We start from the raw sequence: 22,274 nt of genomic DNA, 5'->3' as shown, positions 1-22,274 counted from the left end.
TGTAGTGCAATTTCTTTTAATTGCACCCCTACTGGGAGATCCTTATGCAGCCTCTACAAAGCTGACCCTAGTTGTTTGCTTAGTGTAGGATCATGGCTGTGCTAGCCCATATCTACTAACAAGCATTTTTTGTCATGACATTGTTAGGCTTTGCCATAAGCCTCTCTGAACATATTCCACTTGTTGATATTTTGTTGACTATGTAAAAGCAGGGCAGCCATGCAGATTACAGAAGTTGAAAGTTGGCTTTTATGTAGGTTTATAGCGGCTGTATTCTTCTGCCAGGAGTACACAGAATATATCTTAAAACAAACAAACAAACAAAAAACTTGTGTTATCAAACCACAGACCAAAACGAATAAAATGGCTGTTTTGGCCGGTAGGAAAATTACTCTTAAATATTTATCATCATATGAGGTAAATCATTCAGTCCCTAACACACTGGTTTTTGTATCTTTAGCTTGTTTGTTTTAAGTTAGCTGTAAGTGTTTTTGTTGTTAGGACAGATTTTTAAACAAAATGTGGGACTTCTTGTCAAATGGCTTTAGCCTCAACTAACATATTGTCTTGACTTGGCCACCTGCACCTCTTTCACCTCATCAGTGATAAAACTCTGAGACACACACTAATGTGATATCAGTAGTGGTACAACCAGCACTAGAGCAGAACATATTTCCTTTTCTAAAAGCAGAAACAAAAACCCTGTTTTAAGCAGGTCTTCTGGTGCATCTCCAGCATTGCTTTTGGTTCTTAAATGTACCTGGTTGACACATTCCCGCCCATTGTTATGCTTGCTAGCAGTACCTCACAGGTGATGTGTAAATCTACCATTTTGTGGGTTTTCATTTTTTGATAAAGTGAAAAGTTATAAATGTGACTAAGTAAGCTATGCAAATAATGAGCTTCCTTTGTGAGACGTAACACATTCAGTGATTTGTTTCTATATTTTGGTAAATTCCCTCTTTACTTGCTTTTTGTGGTTGAAAATTAAGCTCTAAACCTCAACCCAGTCAAAAATACAAAAAAACAAAACAGATTTACACTCGCCTCAGGGGTCCACATGAAAAAGTAAATGATCCTGAGTGATAGTGTGACCTTCAGCTATACAAGCTAAGGCTTGAGATAAGCATGCCTAGAGACCAGTTGCCACCAACTGGTGGCTTCTGGCAACCGTTGCTCATTAGGAAAAAAAAAATGTGTGTTGTGTGACCGGTCGGCAAGTGGTTGTAGGCAGTCACTGTAAAGTTGATTGCTAAAGCCCCAGTCATACAGGCCTAGAAATCAGTCAGTGGTAATCCCAAGCTACAAAGGAAAAAAAGCACTATTCCTTCATTGGTTCCTGGGTGATGTTAGCAGACACTCGGTGAAATTGGTCATAAAGAGAGAAGTTTTTTTTTGGTTGTTTGTTTTTAATCAAAGGCATGTGGATGTGTTTAAAAAAAGAAGAAAAAAAGATAGGGGTGCTATTTTATGACTTCTGTCTTTTGCCCACTGAGCTAAAAAAGAAAAAGAAAGATAACTGACTTAAGTGAACTGGATTTAATGGAGGTAATTGTCAGAAAAGGTGAGAACAGTGAAATTGTTAGACAATGCTGCTTTTAAAGGTTAGGGTATTAAAGTTTAAATAAACTGAGGAAAAATGAAAATATAATTAGTTGGCCACTAACACTAGTTAGATGTTTTAGTAAAAACAAAGAAGTGAGTGTGCTGGAATAAAGCCATTGTTTTCCAAAATGCTGCCCAGGTGCAGGTCTTTTGAAATGAGGCATACTGCACATTGAGGGCTGTGCTGTTGTGTGTTTGTAAGCTGGTTCAGGCATTTTCTTTACATCAACTTATTGTTTGGTGCACTTTTTTGGAATTGGTGAATTTATTTGGATTTATGATGTAGATGGATGTAGAAGATTGATGTAGAAGCTAGGAATTGTTAATGTGTGAGTGCATTTTTTTCAGTTTGTTTCTGCATTCATAATTAAACACACACATATATATATATATATATATATATATATATATATATATATATATATAACATTAGGTTTTTAGTTTGGATTTTAAGCTACATTTGCTTTTGATACTTGGTCTGCCATTGTATTTTTTTCCTTTCATAGCAGGATAGACCTGAAATCCAGAAAGATTATTACATGAGATCTGATTTTGATGGTCTGCATTTTTTCTAGACGTCATCTCCTAACTCATCTAATGAGAACTCTCCAGTGAGCCCACCAGATGAGCAGGGCCAGGGGGATGGTCCCCCTCAGCTGGAAGAGGAAGAGCCAGCTTTTCCTCACACTGACCTAGCCAAGCTCGATGACATGATCAACAGGTAGGTCACATTTAAGTCTCGGCTATGACAGAGAGTAAACTCAAATTGTTTTGTAAGCATACATAACTTGGTTAAAAACATTTTTTTAAATTGGGGGGAAGGCAGGACCCATGTCTTCTGGCATACTCTGCGGAGTCCATTTAAAGTTTGCTTCGTGTTCAGTCTGAACACATCACACCATTCACACTCTCACAGCAGAGTTGCCTAACAGCAAAGTAAATATAGCTCTTTGGGGTGCAGGTAGACGATATCAATGTAATATTTATGCATTTTACACAGATGAATATTACAAATATTGCACAGTATCCTTTTCCTCTCTTTTTTTCTGGCGATTCATGTCTTTCTGTTCTCCTAGGCCTCGTTGGGTTGTTCCAGTTTTGCCAAAAGGAGAGTTAGAAGTCCTCTTGGAAGCTGCTATAGACCTGAGTAAAAAAGGTGGGAGTGCACAGAATGTTCTTTTTCATAGAGGAGCTTTGTGGCACTGACATCCTGCAGTCTGTGCTTATGGCTTTCACTGGCTAGTTTTTTGTCAGTATAATATAATGTGAAACATCTAACAGATGTAGGAAATCTCTTTCCTTTGAGCTTGTTAAATAATGAAACACTCAGTAGAATATAAAATAGTCAATGATTTCTTTTGCCTGTTTTACTTAATTTTCCTTGCGTGCTTTGCACACCAAGAGTTTCTGGATGTGTAAAAATACTTAAATAATTTACAAAGAGATAAAACGGAATTTTACAAAATCTTCATGTGTAGTTGTAAATTTCAGATGCAAGTGTTTTTGTAACTCTTTTAGAACTTCATCATATTGATTAATTGATTAAAAAGATTAGCACTAAACTCAAACATTTTCCCATTTGGTACTTGGTTTTGTACTTTTTGTTAAATACACATAACCTTTACTTTTATTTAATCTGCAATATTGACATAATTATGTAAAGAGAACAGTGAAGAACTGGCCTTGCTGTTGCAGTGTAGGTGTTCAGCTCTGTGCTGCATATAACATTGCTAACAATTACCTTTTAAATGTTCTTTAAATTGATCCAAGATTTACAGTTATGCAATCAAAATATGTTGTTAACATATGTTTTATATTTCTTATATGAAGTATACCAAAAGGGCTTAACTTTTAAATTGCATCAGTGATGATATTAATCTCGTGCATATAGGGCAGTTGTCTCTATTGATGAAATCCACCAAAGTCAGTGAGGAATCAAAAAGAGCGAGTTGTATACAGAGACATTTTTTGTACTGGAAGTGCCCATGACCACCTAAGCAGAGGCTTCTCTCAGGTGCTTGTTGTTGCTAGGTTACAAAACCGTCTTCTTTAAAGTTTTCTCCTCTGTCATTATTTTTAGTGTTGCTACTGTAAGTTATGCCCCTTCTGATTGGTCTCTAAGAGAGAAGTGACATTGATGGGAGCAGGAGTATTTCCAAAACTGACCTGTGTTCAGCTGAGAGGCCTGTAAAGCGCAGCGGAAAAATGCTGTGTGCCTGAGGGCATTTTTGCTCTGAGGACTATGAGTGGTATCAGTGCTCAGCTTCATAGGATTTCTATAGAAGTGCTGACAGCGCATAAAACTGCATATAGACACAGGCCCTTAGTTAGGTTCTTATTTTATGTTTATGTTAACTGAACAAGTTTATTATTCTTAGTCTTTAGACTCCTCTAAACACTTTTTCCAAGTGTTTTTCTTTTTCTACTGTTGGCCCTGGATAATGTCAGAAAGAAAGGAAATCCTTTACTCTCCAAACCTTCTGTTTATGAGAGGCACCCAATCAGAAGATAGTCAACTCAAATATGTTTTTCACTATATGAATGCTTTGTTGTTGTTGTTGTTGTTGTGCTTCACATTCTTCTTATTTTTCATCTCCTTCTTCACCTTGCTGTTATTATTATTATTATTACAAACCGGATTCCAAAAAAGTTGGGACACCAAACAAATTGTGAATAAAAACTGAATGCAATGATGTGGAGATGGCAAATGTTAATATTTTATTCAGAATAGAAGGTAGATGACAGATCAAAAGTTCAATCCGAGAAAATGTATCCTTTGAAAGGAAAAATATGTTGATTCAAAATTTCACGGTGTCAACAAATCCCAAAAAAGTTGGGACAAGTAGCAATAAGAGGCTGGAAAAAGTAAATTTGAGCATAACGAAGAGCTGGAAGACCAATTAACACTAATTAGGTTAATTGGCAACATGATTGGGTATAAAAAGAGCTTCTCAGAGTGGCAGTGTCTCTCAAAAGCCAAGATGGGTAGAGGATCACCAATTCCCACAATGTTGCGCAGAAAGATAGTGGAGCAATATCAGAAAGGTGTTACCCAGCGAAAGATTGCAAAGACTTTGCAGTTATCATCATCAACTGTGCATAACATCATCCGAAGATTCAGAGAATCTGGAACAATCTCTTTGCGTAAGGGTCAAGGGCGTAAACCCATACTGGATGCCCGTGATCTCCGGGCCCTTAAACGACACTGCACCACAAACAGGAAGGCTACTGTAAAGGAAATCACAGAATGGGCTCAGGAATACTTCCAGAAACCATTGTCAGTGAACACAATCCACCGTGCCATCCGCCGTTGCCAGCTGAAACTCTACAGTGCAAAGAAGAAGCCATTTCTAAGCAAGATCCACAAGCTCAGGCGTTTTCACTGGGCCAGGGATCATTTAAAATGGAGTGTGGCAAAATGGAAGACTGTTCTGTGGTCAGACGAGTCACGATTTGAAGTTCTTTTTGGAAATGTGGGACGCCATGTCATCCGGACCAAAGAGGACAAGGACAACCCAAGTTGTTATCAACGCTCAGTTCAGAAGCCTGCATCTCTGATGGTATGGGGTTGCATGAGTGCGTGTGGCATGGGCAGCTTGCATGTCTGGAAAGGCACCATCAATGCAGAAAAATACATTCAGGTTCTAGAACAACATATGCTCCCATCCAGACGTCATCTCTTCCAGGGAAGACCCTGCATTTTTCAACAAGATAATGCCAGACCACATTCTGCATCAATCACAACATCTTGGCTGCGTAGGAGAAGGATCCGGGTACTGAAATGGCCAGTCTGCAGTCCAGATCTTTCACCTATAGAGAACATTTGGCGCATCATAAAGAGGAAGGTGCGACAAAGGAGGCCCAAGACGATTGAACAGTTAGAGGCCTGTATTAGACAAGAATGGGAGAGCATTCCTATTTCTAAACTTGAGAAACTGGTCTCCTCCGTCCCCAGACGTCTGTTGAGTGTTGTAAGAAGAAGGGGAGATGCCACACAGTGGTGAAAATGGCCTCGTCCCAACTTTTTTGGGATTTGTTGACACCATGACATTTTGAATCACCATATTTTTCCCTTAAAATGATAACTTTTCTCAGTTTAAACTTTTGTTCCATGATTTATATTCTATTCTGAATAAAATATTGACATTTGCCATCTCCACATCATTGCATTCAGTTTTTATTCACAATTTGTTTAGTGTCCCAGCTTTTTTGGAATCCGGTTTGTATTATTATTATTATTATTATTATTATTATTATTATTCTAATGGGTGACTTTTCTTGCAGGACTGGATGTGAAGTGTGAAGCATGTCAGAGGTTTTTCCGAGATGGTTTGACTATTTCCTTCACAAAAATCCTCACAGACGAGGCAGTCAGTGGTTGGAAGTTTGAAATTCATGTGAGTTTTTTTTGTTTCTGCCTTACAGTTTGGTTTGATTTTTTTTTAAAGATGAGTATGCTTTCAAATAATCACAATAAAGAACCTATATAGTAAATTTAAAAGCAAATTCACATTTTTATGAGATACAAAATTGTTGTTGTATGTTAGATGCTTTTCTAAAATTTGATTTAAAGGTGCAGATTGTCCTGATGAGGGATGGCGGTCTGTAAAACCTGTTTCTTTATTCTTTGCCTTTATCTCATTAGAGACATCCATTGTTCAGATCTTAGATTGGTCTGCAAAGTAGGTTGTTGTGTAGTTTTTGTAGATTTAATAGAAAGAGGCATTTCCAGCAGTGATCAGTGATCTTTTTTTTCTTTCTTCTTAAGCTCTTGTTCTTGAAATTGATCTGTGGAATGTCCTTGAAGTAAACCAGTGAGACAGATGTGTGAGGATTTAAAGGCGGAAAAGGGGTTTTTGTTTCTCTTCCTCACTGTGGATTCTTTTTTTTCTTTTTTTAAAATCTAATCTTTTTCAGTATATTACACATCATCATGCTTGTCACCTGCAGCTCCTTTTAAAATTAGACACTGAGAAGATGAAGCAGCCAGAGACTTGTAAAGTCTAAAAGCTTGCTGGGAATGCTGTGATGAGTCAGTCCTGTATTGATTGCTCATATCTGGTTTCTACAGACATGTGAACTAGCCAGGAGCCATGCAGAACAGCCTGGTTGCTGGAATTTGACCAATGGCGTGACTAGCAGGAGTGCTCTTCCTTTGTTTGTGTGGAAGTGTAATTTCTTTTGTTGACAATGTGGAATCCTGATTAAAGGCAACAAAATGTGGATGTAATAAGTGAAATGTGCAATTTTTCTCTAGCTTAGGAGCTGAAGAGTTAAGCTTGTCAGACTTCAGGGTTACTGGGGAGAAACCATGAATAGTAAAATGTGTGTTGTAAGATTGTTATAAAGGCTGCAGTTATAAGATAAATAACAAAAAAAGAAAAAAAAGAACTAATAATGACCAGTTAAATGATTTTATTCATCTAAACTCCAAAATCAGATTAAGCTTGCTGTAAATTCTTACATGGGTATGGCCCTGCATGCCATTGGATTAGGTTTAGCCACGTTTCCCCCTCTTTTGTTATAAACATTCAGTGTAAAATGTTTTTATTTTGGAATTTTTAAGAGCTGAGCTGCATGCCTAGTTTCTATGCTAAGATGATCTTCCAACTCACTGCTATTGACTTAATATAGTTTAATTAGGCTGTTAAGGAAACTCTTGTTATCGTCACTAAACCAGAAGTTAATCACAGCAGTGTCGAGGCTGGGCTTTTTCCAGTTCTTGATATTGTTCTTGTGATCCTGCCTTTCTTTCTTTTAAACTCGGGTTTTATTCCACAGAGGTGTATCATAAATAACACACACCGGTTGGTGGAGCTATGTGTGGCCAAGCTCTCTCAGGACTGGTTTCCTCTACTGGAGCTGTTGGCCATGGCCACCAACCCTCACTGCAAGTTCCACATCTACAATGGCACACGGCCCTCTGAGACCGTCCCTGCTGGAGCACAGCTGGCTGATGATGAACTCTACGCTCGACCACCAGACCCTCGATCTCCCAAGGTGACACAGTACATCAGTTGACCATAAAAACTGTAAAATAACTAGTTTATAATCTGTTTCGCATTAAGTGATCTAGACTGATCCAGTCATGCGTTTTGTATTGTATAACAAATCCTTTGGTGTATGGAAAATTGTCAAGATATGTCATGCAGAAGATGAGCTTTGAGTTTTCTTTCTTTTGAGGAGAGTTAGCTCGTCTTTCTTCCTCAAGACAAACTCCATCAAGTGACATTTTAGTTTTGCCCTGAAGACCCTTTTGAAATAAAGAATCCCTCTCTGGAGCTCCCTGATAAAGAATAACATGGACTTCACTGTCCCTAAGACATTTAATGCTTATGTCAGAAAGCAGATTGTATAAAAGGGAAGGTGGATACACCAGAGAATAAGAATTGTACAGTAAAGGAGTGATGAATGCAGTGTGGGCACAGGGTCAGTAGAAGCAGTACTGCAGTATTGCTTGCCTGTCTGCCTGTCTATTGGCAGGGGGCCCAGGACTACTTAGTGTTTTACTGTGCTGTTAAGTCAGAGATTATTATTATTATTACTATTATTTTTAGGAAATTTAAATCAAATTACTCATTACTAAATATTTAACGGCAGTGCCAAATTTAAAGTTAATTTTTAGCTAAAGGAAGACCAGCTACATTAAAATAAAAGAGTTGAAGTTTGTTCCCCTTAGCAGTGTGCCTCTTTCACAAGCCATGCATCTCGACCGAGAATAAATATAGAAACCAAAGAATAGATATGTTTCCGTAAGCTTGTCAATAGGAATTTAGTTTGAGAAGTTCTTCATTTTCACAGAGAAAACAATTTCTGTTGTAGTTTCAACCTAAAGTCTCTGAATGGAAGCTGATGATAGTTTAGCATGTGTAACCAACCTGACTTCACATTAAAGGGTGCTTATACAGTTTGTTTTTGTCCCTTGTTTATTCTGATCACAGGGTTGGTTGGTGGACTTAATAAACAAATTTGGCACGTTAAACGGGTTTCAAATTTTGCACGATCGCTTCATGAGCGGCCAAGCACTGAACGTCCAGATCATCGCTGCACTTATCAAGTAAGTGCTGCCACAGCACAAGGTTTTACACCACGTTTCAAAGTGCTTTTGGTGTAAGGGTCTTGTTTCTGGAACTGAATTTCTGTTTCTACTTTCTGTTTTACAGGCCTTTTGGCCAGTGTTATGAGTTTCTCACATTGCACACAGTAAAGAAGTACTTCCTTCCAGTCATCGAGATGGTTCCCCAGTTTCTAGAGAATCTCACAGATGAGGAGCTAAAGAAAGAGGCCAAGAATGAAGCCAAAAATGACGCACTGTCCATGATAATCAAGTCTCTGAAGAATCTGGCTTCTCGTGTACCAGGGCAGGAGGAGACCGTGAAGAATTTAGAGATTTTTAGGTTAAAAATGATTCTTAGGTAAATATCAAATTCAGTCTTCTCTGATAAAGATTTTGTTTAACTTTAAGTTTGATCAGGTTTTAAACATTTTTTTGTTTGTTTTTTACCACCAGGTTATTACAAATTTCTTCTTTTAATGGCAAAATGAATGCACTAAATGAAGTTAACAAGGTCATCTCCAGTGTGTCCTACTACACTCATCGGCATAACCCTGAGGAGGAGGAATGGCTGACTGCAGAGCGTATGGCGGTACGCTCAGCTCTTAACATTTGTGTTTTACATCAGGGATTTTAATGTCTGTGAAATTCATTTCTCCTTTACACATCTCATCATGGTGCTTCAGGAATGGATCCAACAGAACCACATCCTGTCCATTGTGCTGAGGGACAGTTTGCATCAGCCACAGTATGTCGAGAAACTGGAGAAGATCCTTCGCTTTGTTATCAAAGAGAAAGCTCTTACCATGCAGGATCTGGACAACATCTGGGCTGCACAGGTACTCTGCAATTGATCATTTAAAAAAAATGAAAAATTATAGCCTAAGAGCCCTTACTCGTGGTTTTATCAACTACTCTTATTTTCATACGGAGGCAAAAATCTAAATTAGATAAGACCTTGCAGATGGTTGAACAGATGCAGCAATACAGCACAGTACGGCATTGTTGCAAGATTACAAAACATGTTTTATGAGGCTTTGATCCAGGACGTGGTACGCACTGTGCTTGACGTTCGCGTTCAGTGCACTGTTTCAGGGACCTGTTGCCAAAGGAGCAAAATGGGCACTTTCAAAAACTTGTGCAAGATGTCAGTCATCTATGCACCAAGCTATGTCACTGTTAAATTGCATACCTGGTGCAGCTCTTTCCAAGAAAAGAAAGCAGTAAATGCAGTACAATGGTACAAGCATGCATGCACCAACGCACAATATCAAATTTCCTCCCTTTTGTATTTGCTGTAGCAAAGGCAACTTCATTCTTCACAAGAGCTCCTGAGGTCTATGCTTGGGCTTTGCTCTGCATGGCAACAGACTGCCATTGCACAGTACAAGTCATTAAAAACGATGGCTTTCAGATTGCAGCGTGAAAGCACCTTTTAAATGTGTGGTTTTGTTTTGTCTTTTTCTTTTTTAGAGAGAGATTTTACTAGTGGTTTTTAAGAATCCTGAAGATTATAATTGTTTTGCACTGGCGCCTGCTTTATTGCACTATGTTTTACAATTTTAAGATTTGTGCAGTATCTGTACAAACTGTGCCTCCATGGTGTGATCATGGCACACAGCTCTAGATTTCTGCAGTACTCACACTTATAATTCACTAAGTATGTATACGTCATCTTTCAAATCTGTCTTACAAGAAAGAGCTGGCAAAGATTCAAAAGAATACAATCAGCTGACAGAACAATAATCAACGAATCATTAAAAACAATTGCAAGGATAATTAAACCTGTTAGCAATGATCACAACTCTAAGGACAGGTTCGACTTTATTCTAGTTGAAGAGTGCGTATGTACTTGACACGCCAACTTTGCTGCTTACATTAGGGAATATTGAAGCTTATGTTTTTACTGGGTTTTGAATTGTAATTAGAAAATGTAAAGAGATGAGAAATATGAGGAGGATTGGGAGCAGTAATGGTCTCTTATAAATGGATGACATTTACAAAGCAATTGAATCCAACCTTTTCAATACATAAGTTTAAAGATTTTCATAACTTATGAAGTGTTGTATTCTATGGTAGATACTGATGTAGTTTTGTTTTGCAGCAGGACACTAAAATGTATGCACATAGTCAAGGACAGACATGAAGGTTGGACTGCATGATATTTTTTTTTAAGCTGGCAAAATGCAGACATCCTTTTATTCTTATCAAAAGGGTTAGATAGAAAGAATGAGATGGAAGGTGAGTCAGGGCTGAGCTGGGGTGGAGCCTGAAGCATGTAGAACACTGTCATCACCAAGAAAAGGACATGATTTGGAAAGTAAACTTCTCTGGACCAGACTTCACGCACTTTCAACATTCTAGTAAATTGACTTAAAATGATCCACTGTTAATAGGGAATTTTCTCTCATTTAAACAAGCAAATTAGAATATACTTTTTGTAGTGTCTTTATAATAGCCAGAGTAAACCCTTTATCACATAGTTTCTGGTAGAATATAATTATTGTGACCCTGACAGCTGAACTGTTCTGTGTATGTCTGCAGGCTGGTAAACATGAGGCCATCGTTAAAAATGTCCACGACCTGTTGGCTAAGCTGGCGTGGGACTTCTCGCCTGAGCAGCTGGATCACCTTTTTGACTGTTTCAAGGTGAGTAAGACTTGTCCTCAGTAGTTACAAGCGATAAAGGATTTTTGTCCACAATGTATATTTTTCATTTGCTTTCAGCTGAATCGTGCTGCAGTGTAATTGTTCCACTGATACTACTGTAACCCCCCACCCCCCCACCCCCCACCCCATAGGCAAGCTGGACCAATGCCAGCAAGAAGCAGCGTGAAAAACTGTTGGAACTTATTCGTCGCTTGGCTGAGGATGATAAGGATGGTGTGATGGCCCACAAGGTCCTTAACTTGCTGTGGAACCTGGCACACAGCGATGATGTTCCTGTAGACATCATGGACCAGGCTCTCAGTGCTCACATCAAGATATTGGACTATAGTTGCTCACAGGTACATGCTGCGGTTTATGTTTGACTCCAAAAATATGAAAATAATAGGCTGGTCTTTCTTAACTCTATACTGATGATGTTTAATTTTCATTCACAGGACAGAGACACCCAGAAGATTCAATGGATAGATCGCTTCATAGAGGAGCTACGAACCAATGACAAATGGGTGATCCCTGCCCTTAAGCAAATCAGAGAAATCTGTAGCCTCTTTGGAGAAGCTCCTCAAAACCTCAGGTAACGTCATGGTGGAAATCTATTCCTACATAAATGCACAAAAAGCACAGTTCTAATACTGGCAATTATTATTATTATTTTTAAAGGTATCATTTACTGTACTTTTAATGCTTTATAATGAATTATTTATATTTATTTTGCACAGAATGCCTGAACACTCATAAAGAAAACATAATTTTCTGTGTTTGAGCTGAGCATTTGTCCCAATGGCTGAGGCGTGTCAGTTTTGCATTTCAGAAAATTAATGGCATTGCAGATTACATTTTATTACACCGCTGTAAGATAACATTTTTTGTCTGCAACTCATTCCAGTGCACTAATTATCCATCAGCACTAACCAACAAAGCTGGACAACCTTTTTTTTTCTTTATTTGTTCAATATCTCTCAGTAAATCAGTCAAGCAGCATGGGTTGGTGAGCATTGTTTTGTTTTGGATACACTGGAAAGAGCTGAAAAGCTGCACTTTCCGCTTTATTTCGGACCAAGCTTTTACATAAGATCGCATCATGCCAGTCAAAATACACAATACTTTATAGACACGACACTAGTTCTGTCCAGTAAATAATATTAGTTAATTAAGTTCATCTGAGAAACTTTACAGATCACAAATATACCTTAATGGAATTCAGCCATTATCAATTTAATTATTAACACTTGGCGTCAAGCATACTTTAAAGCTTGTTCTGCAAGTGAATCAGGTTATCATGCAGCCCCCCCCCCCCCCCCCCCCTTCTTTCTTTTTTTTTTTCTTTTTTTTTAAGCTGTAGTGCTCCAGCAACTCAGGGTCTTCAGGCCCCAGAATAGCATTGATTTAAAGTTACTATAATGAATAATTTTAAGTTTGATTGTGCAACATTAAATTGTTTAGACTTGGAGTAGTGTTTTTCTTTAATAGTAACTGTAGAAAATATGTAGCACACATGCCTGTTGTTTTTCAGAAAGAAAATGCCAATTTACATACAAACGAGCTTAGCGGGGTAAGTTTAATGCTAATTACAGGGCTCTTCCTATTTCTGTGTTACGTCAAGTCTAACTTTCTCTTTGACACATTAAAATGTATAAAAAATGCAAAATCCCTGCCCTGAATACGCTTAAACAATTCCTTCATGGGTTTCATCTCAAATGACTTACTGCTTATTCAAATTCCTTAAAGTTTGTGCATGTGTAGGTCAGACAAGATTAGGACAGCTCTAAATTGCATTAACTTTTATCATTAATGTTGTGTTGTTTGAAACCTTGGTGACCCAGGTAGCAAGTGTTTGCTTAGCTGTCAGGTTGTTTATAGGAGCAATTCCCCTTAAGAGCAAAAATGAGTCCTACTGAGAATTATAGCTTATATACCAAAGTTGCATCAGTTTGTTTCATAATTGTAATTGATGACTATCTTTAGTAAGGATTTTTGTTTTGAAATCACATGAGGCTTCTAACAACTTAAGTGTGACAGGTCTGTGGACTGCTTACATGAGTAACTAACGTTATGCTCTCAGTTTTGAACAGAATCAGGGTAATCTCGGTATTTTTGGTGACATTAATACATTCAGGGCGTGGTTGATTCTTTCAAAGCAGTTACTCAATGATGTAAAATGTAGTTATATAATAGGTGAAGAAAAGCCATCACTGGATAAACTCTAGTGTGTTTAATTTCTCTAGAGAATCTTGGTGGGAGTTTCTTGGTGGGAGCCATGGTGCATACACAGCATTTAATGTAGTAGTGAGTTGCACAGCTCAATGAAAGGTCCTTTGAGATGGAGCCCGGCTCTTCCTGATGCCTTTCAGCTCAAATCATTCAATGCAAAAATATCAGGGGTATTTCATGCCTTGGATCCACATGTCTCATTTATGTTAACATGTTTTTTTTCCCTTTTTTTAGTGTTATATATTTTTTTAAATGTTATATTTTTTTATGAATTCAAATTGATAATTGGTGTCATCACCGTGTTTTTTTTTTTTTTTTTTTAGTTGTTCTTATAAGACAATATAGCTGATGAGTATAATGGGATGGGGAAAAGAAAAAATATTAAAATGATTTTAAGTATCTGCTGATTCCCGCAGGACTCTTTATGGTTTATACTGGCTCTCAAAAGTACAGGTTTGCAGGCTTATTCATTTTCAGACCAAAACATTCTTGTGGAAATAAGGCATGAAATGGCCTTTATTGATATGACTTTCTTTGCTGGTTATTCTATAGCATACATACATACACAGATGCAATAAAAGCTGCTTTATTTATGCCCCTAATACGGACATATGAGAAATTAGTCTTGCTATGTTTTCTCAATCACAGTTGTATCACTAAAAGTATGTAGATTCAATTTCAGGCTGGTCAACAGTCTTGTTTTTTTACTCACTGCTTTAAAACCCCGTATATCCACCAATCCTCCTGCTGTTCTCTCTTCAGTCAAACTCAGAGAAGTCCTCATGTTTTTTACCGCCATGACCTGATCAACCAGCTGCAGCATAACCACGCTCTGGTGACGCTTGTGGCTGAGAACCTCTCAGCCTACATGGAGACCATGAGGCAGTTGTCTAAAGGTACTTTGGTCAGACCAGATATGGTCCTCTATATTAGTTGTGGCAGTTGAATTGTGTACAACCTGCTGTGTGACTCAACATGTCTCTTTTTCAGAGGAACAAGCAGAGTTCGACCCACAGACAGTTAGACCAGGAAGCCGCTATAGCCATGTCCAGGAAGTCCAGGAAAGGCTCAACTTCCTGAGGTACATTAGTTTGGGCATTGCATAGTTAAATATATAAAATGTAGTAGTAAAGTAGTACTCCTTGGAGGGGAAAAAAGAAAGAAACAAGGTAGGATCCTGTGTAAAAATGTGCAAATATGATACAAGTCCACATATTGCGTCAACATCACTCTGACCTTCTGGCCACCAGGGTCCATTTAAATTTAAATTTGTATGCACCAGGTTTCTGCTAAAAGATGGCCAGCTGTGGCTGTGTGCCCCTCAGGCCAAGCAGATCTGGAAGTGTCTGGCTGAGAACGCAGTGTTTCTCTGTGACCGTGAGGCTTGCTTTAAATGGTATGGCTCTATTTCTCCTTGCCTATGGCATAATTAGTTTCTTAATTGACATTTGATAATCACAAAGTATGCTTTCTGAATGATGTGTTTCTTTCCCATCACTTAATAGGTACTCCAAACTGATGGGTGACGAGCCAGATCTGGACCCAGACATCAATAAGGATTTCTTTGAGAACAATGTTTTGCAGTTGGATCCCTCTCTGCTGACAGAGAATGGGATGAAGTGCTTTGAGAGGTTCTTCAAGGCTGTCAACTGCAGGGAGGGGAAATTGGTAGCAAAGCGCAGGGCCTACATGATGGATGACCTGGAACTAATAGGCTTGGACTATCTCTGGAGGGTGAGGAGAGAAGTTGCAACAGGCACACATGAACATTTTATTTTTCTTTAACATTTATTTTTTAAGGTCATGAGAATTTGATTTAGGAGAAAAAAAATATACCTTGAAGATTGTAAACACGTTCTCTTTTTTTCACCTTAGTGCCACTTTAGTGCCCCAGAGCTAAGATGTCTAACTTACAAATTCTCTGTTTAGGTGCTTTAATAAAAATTTACTGTGCATGCTCTGCAGCTTTGAAACTTCACACAACTACCTGATGTTTGGGTTGTTAATGTTTTCACATGGCCTTTAAAGATGAGGCTGCTGTGCACTTATCTCAGACATCCACACACATGAATGCATTAAAGACTGACTTGCAGCTCTTCTGTTTTCTCCCAGGTGGTGATTCAAGGAAGTGACGACATTGCAAACCGAGCCATAGACCTGCTGAAAGAAATCTATACCAATCTGGGACCAAAACTACAAGTTAACCAGGTACTGTCACTTCTCTCAGTTAGAGAAACTGTTTCATTTGCTGTTCCAAATTGTTAGTTCGCATGTGTCAGTTAACAAATGTACTATATACATTACTAATATCGAAATTTTTGACCAGTTTTTTTTCTTGTCTCCCCCCCCCCCTTTTAGGTTGAAATTCACGAAGACTTCATCCAGTCATGTTTTGACCGCCTGAAGGCATCCTATGACACCCTTTGTGTGTTAGATGGAGATAAAGACAGCATTAACTGTGCCCGTCAGGAGGCCATCCGCATGGTACGAGTTCTCACTGTGCTTAAGGAGTACATCAATGAGTGTGACAGTGACTACCATGAAGAGAGGACTATACTGCCCATGTCAAGGTACTGTCGCAATTACATCATTGATTCAGTTATCATAAATGCCCATATCTCATTTGTCAAATGTCATCCGGTTGACAAATAAAAACATGAGACATGAAAACAAAACTACAGCACAAACATTTTGCAACATTTCTCTTCATGAGATAAGTAAGGTGTTGACATTACTTTTAGTATATTTCAGTTATTTAAACCTCTTTACTCTTTTCTTCTTGCAGAGCTTTCCGTGGGAAGCATATCACATTGATTGTACGTTTCCCCAACCAAGGTCGACAGGTGGATGATTTGGATATCTGGTCACACACAAATGACACAATTGGCTCGGTTCGGCGTGGTATTCTAAACAGGATAAAAGCAAATGCTGCCCATACCAAGATCGAGCTCTTTATTGGTGGAGAGGTTGTTGATCCAGCTGACGACAGGAAACTGATTGGACAGCTCAATTTGAAGGACAAAACGGTGAGAGTGTGATATTCTGTTGGACTGACAAAAGAATCACTCTGCTGAAGCTGCTGTACTGTGATTATTTTTTTAATGTACTCCTAATATATTTATTTTTGCTCTTTATTAATAATGCATTAATGCTGCCTATACCAATATTAAGATTTTGAAATAAAAATGTTTCTTTGCTTAACTGTTTTTATACAGCTTATCACAGCCAAGCTGACCCAGGTGAGTGCCAATATGCCCTCGAGTCCAGACAGCTCATCTGACTCATCCACTGGCTCTCCTGGTAACCATGGTAACCACTACAGCGATGGCCCCAACCCTGAGGTGGAGAGCTGTCTTCCGGGTGTGGTAAGTAAAGTAAATAGATTCTGCATAAGCTGCACATGCAGTTTCCATGTTTCGTCGATATACTTGTACAGCACTAACAAGTGCTAGTTGATAGTTAATCTGACCCCTCTAAATATGATGCAGTAATGCCATTATGTGCTGCTCAGTATGTAAGCAGACGTACTGTAACACCCTCTGCTCTCTTTTAGATTATGTCGCTGCATCTGCGCTACATTTCCTTCCTGTGGCAAGTGGCCGACCTGGGGTGTAACCTTAACATGCCCCTGCTTAGAGATGGAGCTCGAGATCTCATGAAACTCATGCCCCCGGGTATTACACACACCTGTGCTCACAATATTACACACCTAGGTTGCTTGGTGATAATGTACTCCTATGCTAATGCACACAGACGGTGTTATTTCAAGTGGTCTTGTTTGTGCTGTTTCTTTGTCCTTAGATAACACTACAGTGGAGAATCTGAGAGCTGTTTGTCTGGACCATGCCAAGCTTGGTGAGAACAGCCTGAGTCCTTCTCTGGACTCGCGCTTCTTTGGCCCCTCACCCTCACAAGTGCTCTACCTCATTGAGGTGAGTGTCACTGTGCCCTGCCTTGTTATACATTGTGTTTCCTTTTATCTATATACCCTTCATTATCAGATTTGCATAATGTATGCTGCTGTACATTGACTAGCAGTGGAACAACTCCACTGGCACCTGTAATTTTATAGTGTAATCTGTATTTAATAGGAATATTACACAGGAGTGAGTTTTGTTAGTTTTTTTTTTTTCCAGCCCTCATCATGTTTTAAAGAACTTTTTTTTCCTCCACTAATAGGGCATGCAGTCACTGCCTATGGGAGTTGACAAGCAAGGGAGAAAAATGAAATAAACATACATTGGATGAATATGATTTTTGCTGAGAATGTGTTTTTATAAATGAGTTTGCTGAAGCTGCCATGCTGGTTGTTTCATCCAGATTAAACTTTCAGTCCCAACAATTGACAAAGGTTGTGGGGTGTGGCTTTTGAACCTGTTTGATTCTTGGATGTGGGGCGTGCTAGAAAAATGTAAGATTGATTTTTTTCTTGTGTGCGTTCCAGGTTGTGTATGCTTTGCTGATGCCAGCCAGTGCCACTCTGGGTGAGGATGCCAGCGACTTCCAGTATAATTTCTTGAAAAGCGGTGGTCTGCCCCTGGTTTTAAGCATGCTCACCAGAAACAACTTCCTCCCATCTGCTGACATGGAGACACGGCGTGGAGCTTACCTCAATGCGCTCAAGATCGCCAAGCTCCTCCTGACTGCAGTAGGCTTTGGACACGTGAAGGCTGTTGCTGAGGCCTGCCAGCCTAATGCAGAGGGAAATATTCCTGTCTCCCCGGTTAGGTCACACTCCTGATGCACACATAGACAAACCTGTATTACTTGTTTGACACTAGCACATTTGCTTGCCATACTCTTACATGCCTGCTTCTTTCTCAACACCTCTCTGCAGATAAATCAGGCTACTCATGACCAGGCACTGGTCCTCCAGAGTGCCCTGCAAAACATCCCCAACCCTGCCTCAGAATGCATGCTACGAAATGTAGCCATTCGCTTGGCCCAGCAGATTTCTGATGAGGTAAATTTTAGTGAGATAAGTTAAAGGAACTTATTTCTTTTTTTTTTAAATTGTTTTTTGTTTGGTTTTGTAGGGAGGTCAGGGTATCTTACCTTTTTTTTTTTTATATATATAAATGTTTTATTTTATTTTTTTTTATGATAAAGGCAAATGTGTTTATAGGCATTAAAAGGGCTGGGATTAAGGGCTGACATAAGTAGGTTGATATATAGTTAAAATTATTATATGTTTATATGAAAAGCATAAAATCTATTTAAGCAAACACTGGATGAGTAGACCCATTTGAGCTATTATGTCTGTAACAGTAGATTTTCTGGAACTGTTTTTTTCACTAGAATTTCTTCCAGGCATCGAAGTACATCCCGGACATTTGTGTGATCCGTGCTATACAGAAAATTGTGTGGGCATCCGGCTGTGGTACAGTGCAGCTTGTTTTCAGTTCCAATGAGGAAATCAGCAAAATCTATGAGAAGGTAAAAATGACTCTGAATGCTGATGTGTTGTGTTGACTGTGTTCCAGCAGCACTTTAAAATGTCTGCCATCAGGTGTTTGATGTATGAGGAAAGAATGCAAAAGCTTGATCAGCAAAAGTCTAAATCTATATGAGGTTTTGATCAGCCTGGTGACCTTTATCTGTCTTTGTTTTGTAGACGAATGCAGCAAAGGAACCAGATGGAGAGGATGAGCAGGTGTGCTGTGAGGCCCTGGAGGTGATGACACTGTGTTTTGCCCTCATGCCTACAGCTCTGGACACACTCAGTAAAGAGAAGGCGTGGCAGACCTTCATCATAGACTTGCTGCTACACTGCCACAGCAAGTAAGGATACCAGTTTGCATTCTAGCCACCTTCTGAGGCATGAGATTTATGCTTTGGGTGGGGGAGACTTGCTGATGCTGATTTTGAAATCTGTTTTCAACAGATCTGTGCGGCAAATGGCCCAGGAGCAGTTCTTCCTTATGGCAACTAGGTGCTGTATGGGCCATCGACCCCTTCTCTTTTTTATCACCCTCCTCTTTACTGTACTAGGGGTGAGTGGTTATATTTCTTTTGTATTTTAATGCCATAACATCACTGCAGTCCACACTACAGAATCCTAACTTAATCCATGTCTGTTTCCAGAGTACGGCCAAAGAGCGAGCCAAGCATGCTGGGGACTACTTCACGTTGCTCAGACATTTATTAAACTATGCCTACAATAGCAACATCAACCTGCCAAACGCTGAGGTGCTGCTCAACAATGAGATCGACTGGCTGAAACGAATACGGGTAAAAGAGCCTTTTAATCATTGTTAATGATTTGTTTTAGCTGTGCAAAATGTGTAAGGAATTATAATATAAGCTGTTGTTCAACTAGTTATTTAAGGCAGAAGTGAGGCTGTATTGTATGTTTTCATTTGCCAGGACGAAGTGAAGAGGACAGGGGAAACTGGAGTGGAGGAGACGATCTTGGAGGGCCACCTTGGAGTCACCAAAGAGCTTCTTGCCTTCCAAACCCCAGAAAAGAAGTATTACATCGGCTGCGAGAAGGGAGGAGCAAACCTCATTAAGGTGAAACACACATTCATGAAAACAGTGCTACTATAATGAGAATATGTCCATCCTGTATTTTTCTTGTTTCACATAACATCACTAAGAAACCATATCTTCTTCTTCTCCTTTTTTTCCTGCTTGATTTAGGAGCTGATTGATGACTTCATCTTCCCAGCATCTAATGTTTACTTGCAGTACATGAAGACTGGCGAGTTCCCCACAGAGCAGGCCATCCCAGTGTGCAGCACTCCTGCTTCCATCAATGCTGGTTTTGAGCTCCTCGTGGCGCTGGCTGTTGGCTGTGTCCGCAACTTGAAACAGATAGTCGACACTCTGACTGACATGTACTATTTAGGTATGGAGATTGCTTTGGCTTTAGAGATGACGCCGCCAAGCAGCTTGTAAATTACAGTATACATGAGGGTGTTTTTACTTTGTTGTCCATCTAGGTTGTGAGACGCTGACAGAGTGGGAGTACTTGCCTCCAGTGGGGCCACGGCCCAACAAAGGATTTGTAGGTCTGAAGAACGCTGGGGCCACTTGTTACATGAACTCTGTCATTCAGCAGCTATACATGATCCCTCCTATCCGCAATGGCATCCTTGCCATTGAGGGCACGGGGACCGATGTGGATGATGACATGTCGGGGGATGAGAAGCAGGAGAATGAGGTACAGTGAGAGTTTGTGTTGCAAGAGATTTAGTCCCAGTTTTCATCCTTTATCAGCATCCAGTGACTGACAGACTGGCCAACTATAAGCATGGAGGTCATGTAGGTAGAGCTTGGAGCTGAGGGCAGCATAATTACAAGACCAAATAGCAAATCACTTCACACAGTGACTTTCCCTCCCAGTTCTCATTTAGCTGCTATGATTTGTTTTCCCAACTAATCAGCAGCAGTTAAAAATGATAAACAATTTTAGATTTAATGACAAATGTGGATAGCAATATTTCACCTGCGCATTTTGTTTCCACAGAGCAATGTAGATCCTCGTGATGAGGTGTTCAGCTATCATCACCAGTTTGATGACAAACCTTCCAGTAAGTCAGAAGACAGGAAAGAGTACAACATCGGGGTCCTGCGTCACCTGCAGGTCATCTTTGGCCACCTGGCTGCATCCAGACTGCAGTACTACGTCCCCAGGGGATTCTGGAAACAGTTCAGGTATCGCAAAGTGTCATTTGTTTTGATTGGATCAGCAGTTTGCCTAGTTACCTGTTCCTGAAGTGTTGTGGGCTCTTATACTAAATGTTCTCGTCCTTGCGAATGGGGGATTCCAGAAGTTATGTCAGATCTCCTGCCACAGGTGGCATTTTTGTGTTGTTTTCAGCCAGCCGTGGGTACCACAGCGGTTGAGTTGAAGACGCAGTCTATGATCATGTCCGTTTTTACCACAATGTCAATGCCACATCAATATAGAAGCTTTGCGTGTCCCAGATTATACAGTGGGAGATGTTGCAAAACCCTGAAAAGAAAAAGACGTCGAAAGAGGAGAAAAAGAAACTTGTTGATTTTTTTGCTTCCAGCTTCAACGTCTTTTACTCCTACACCAGCGTCGATGCTGATGTTGTATCTGAGTGCCTGTGCCCTCAGCGCTGCTATAAATGCTTTCAGAGCTGTGGTGGTGTCAGTGTTTGCTAGCAAGGCGACCAACGTAGCAACCATAATGTATCCGTGTCTTCCTGTTTTAGGTTATGGGGTGAGCCAGTTAACTTGAGGGAACAGCATGATGCACTGGAGTTTTTCAACTCTTTGGTGGACAGTTTAGACGAGGCTTTAAAAGCACTGGGCCACCCTGCCATGCTCAGTAAGGTGCTGGGAGGATCTTTTGCTGATCAGAAAATCTGTCAAGGATGCCCACACAGGTAAGTACACATACTTTGTGTTTGGTGACTGAATATGGGCAGCAGTTTAAGACACTGTATACTTAACCCACAAAAAATGTGTTGTCAGATATGAGTGTGAAGAGTCATTCACAACACTCAATGTAGACATCAGAAACCATCAGAACCTGTTGGACTCAATGGAGCAGTATGTAAAAGGAGATCTGCTGGAAGGAGCAAACGCCTACCACTGTGAGAAGTGTAACAAAAAGGTGAGAAGTTGGTGTCCTTCTGTTTAGTATGTGATGCTTGTAACTGCTCATGGGAAATTCACGCCAACTTTTACCATCATTTTCACACTGAATCTAAACAAACTTTGTTGTCCTCTGTTTAACTTAAAAGAATCTCTCCCTTTTCCT

At 39.6% G+C, this 22,274-nt stretch overlaps 1 protein-coding gene across 10 annotated transcripts in view; it reads left to right on the top strand.

Annotated features, from left to right (window-relative positions):
* Window positions 1-22,274, top strand: part of usp9 (ubiquitin specific peptidase 9) — a 38,739-nt gene that overhangs the window by 5,651 nt on the left and 10,814 nt on the right. For 6 of the 10 annotated variants that reach the window (XM_085135695.1, XM_085135698.1, XM_085135692.1 and 3 more), the window contains exons 3-36: window positions 2,181-2,326; window positions 2,682-2,761; window positions 5,890-6,002; window positions 7,387-7,605; window positions 8,547-8,662; window positions 8,769-9,020; window positions 9,116-9,251; window positions 9,346-9,498; window positions 11,204-11,308; window positions 11,461-11,667; window positions 11,764-11,900; window positions 12,840-12,878; window positions 14,300-14,433; window positions 14,528-14,618; window positions 14,820-14,933; window positions 15,043-15,271; window positions 15,650-15,745; window positions 15,896-16,107; window positions 16,323-16,563; window positions 16,753-16,902; window positions 17,091-17,211; window positions 17,339-17,469; window positions 17,982-18,260; window positions 18,375-18,500; window positions 18,836-18,973; window positions 19,152-19,318; window positions 19,422-19,530; window positions 19,622-19,768; window positions 19,904-20,050; window positions 20,180-20,387; window positions 20,482-20,702; window positions 21,009-21,196; window positions 21,724-21,897; window positions 21,986-22,127. In XM_085135695.1, the coding sequence (XP_084991821.1) occupies window positions 2,181-2,326; window positions 2,682-2,761; window positions 5,890-6,002; window positions 7,387-7,605; window positions 8,547-8,662; window positions 8,769-9,020; window positions 9,116-9,251; window positions 9,346-9,498; window positions 11,204-11,308; window positions 11,461-11,667; window positions 11,764-11,900; window positions 12,840-12,878; window positions 14,300-14,433; window positions 14,528-14,618; window positions 14,820-14,933; window positions 15,043-15,271; window positions 15,650-15,745; window positions 15,896-16,107; window positions 16,323-16,563; window positions 16,753-16,902; window positions 17,091-17,211; window positions 17,339-17,469; window positions 17,982-18,260; window positions 18,375-18,500; window positions 18,836-18,973; window positions 19,152-19,318; window positions 19,422-19,530; window positions 19,622-19,768; window positions 19,904-20,050; window positions 20,180-20,387; window positions 20,482-20,702; window positions 21,009-21,196; window positions 21,724-21,897; window positions 21,986-22,127 (5,268 nt within the window). The remainder of the gene's footprint in view (window positions 1-2,180; window positions 2,327-2,681; window positions 2,762-5,889; window positions 6,003-7,386; window positions 7,606-8,546; window positions 8,663-8,768; window positions 9,021-9,115; window positions 9,252-9,345; window positions 9,499-11,203; window positions 11,309-11,460; window positions 11,668-11,763; window positions 11,901-12,839; window positions 12,879-14,299; window positions 14,434-14,527; window positions 14,619-14,819; window positions 14,934-15,042; window positions 15,272-15,649; window positions 15,746-15,895; window positions 16,108-16,322; window positions 16,564-16,752; window positions 16,903-17,090; window positions 17,212-17,338; window positions 17,470-17,981; window positions 18,261-18,374; window positions 18,501-18,835; window positions 18,974-19,151; window positions 19,319-19,421; window positions 19,531-19,621; window positions 19,769-19,903; window positions 20,051-20,179; window positions 20,388-20,481; window positions 20,703-21,008; window positions 21,197-21,723; window positions 21,898-21,985; window positions 22,128-22,274) is intronic. The other 4 variants (XM_085135701.1, XM_085135700.1, XM_085135697.1 and 1 more) reach the window with 3 other exon arrangements.

The sequence above is a fragment of the Neolamprologus multifasciatus genome, chromosome 16, assembly GCF_963576455.1.
Source record: "Neolamprologus multifasciatus chromosome 16, fNeoMul1.2, whole genome shotgun sequence".
Classification (NCBI taxonomy): Eukaryota; Metazoa; Chordata; class Actinopteri; order Cichliformes; family Cichlidae; genus Neolamprologus; species Neolamprologus multifasciatus.
Note: the sequence above shows the minus strand (reverse complement) of the source record. Positions and strands in the feature narration are given on the sequence as shown.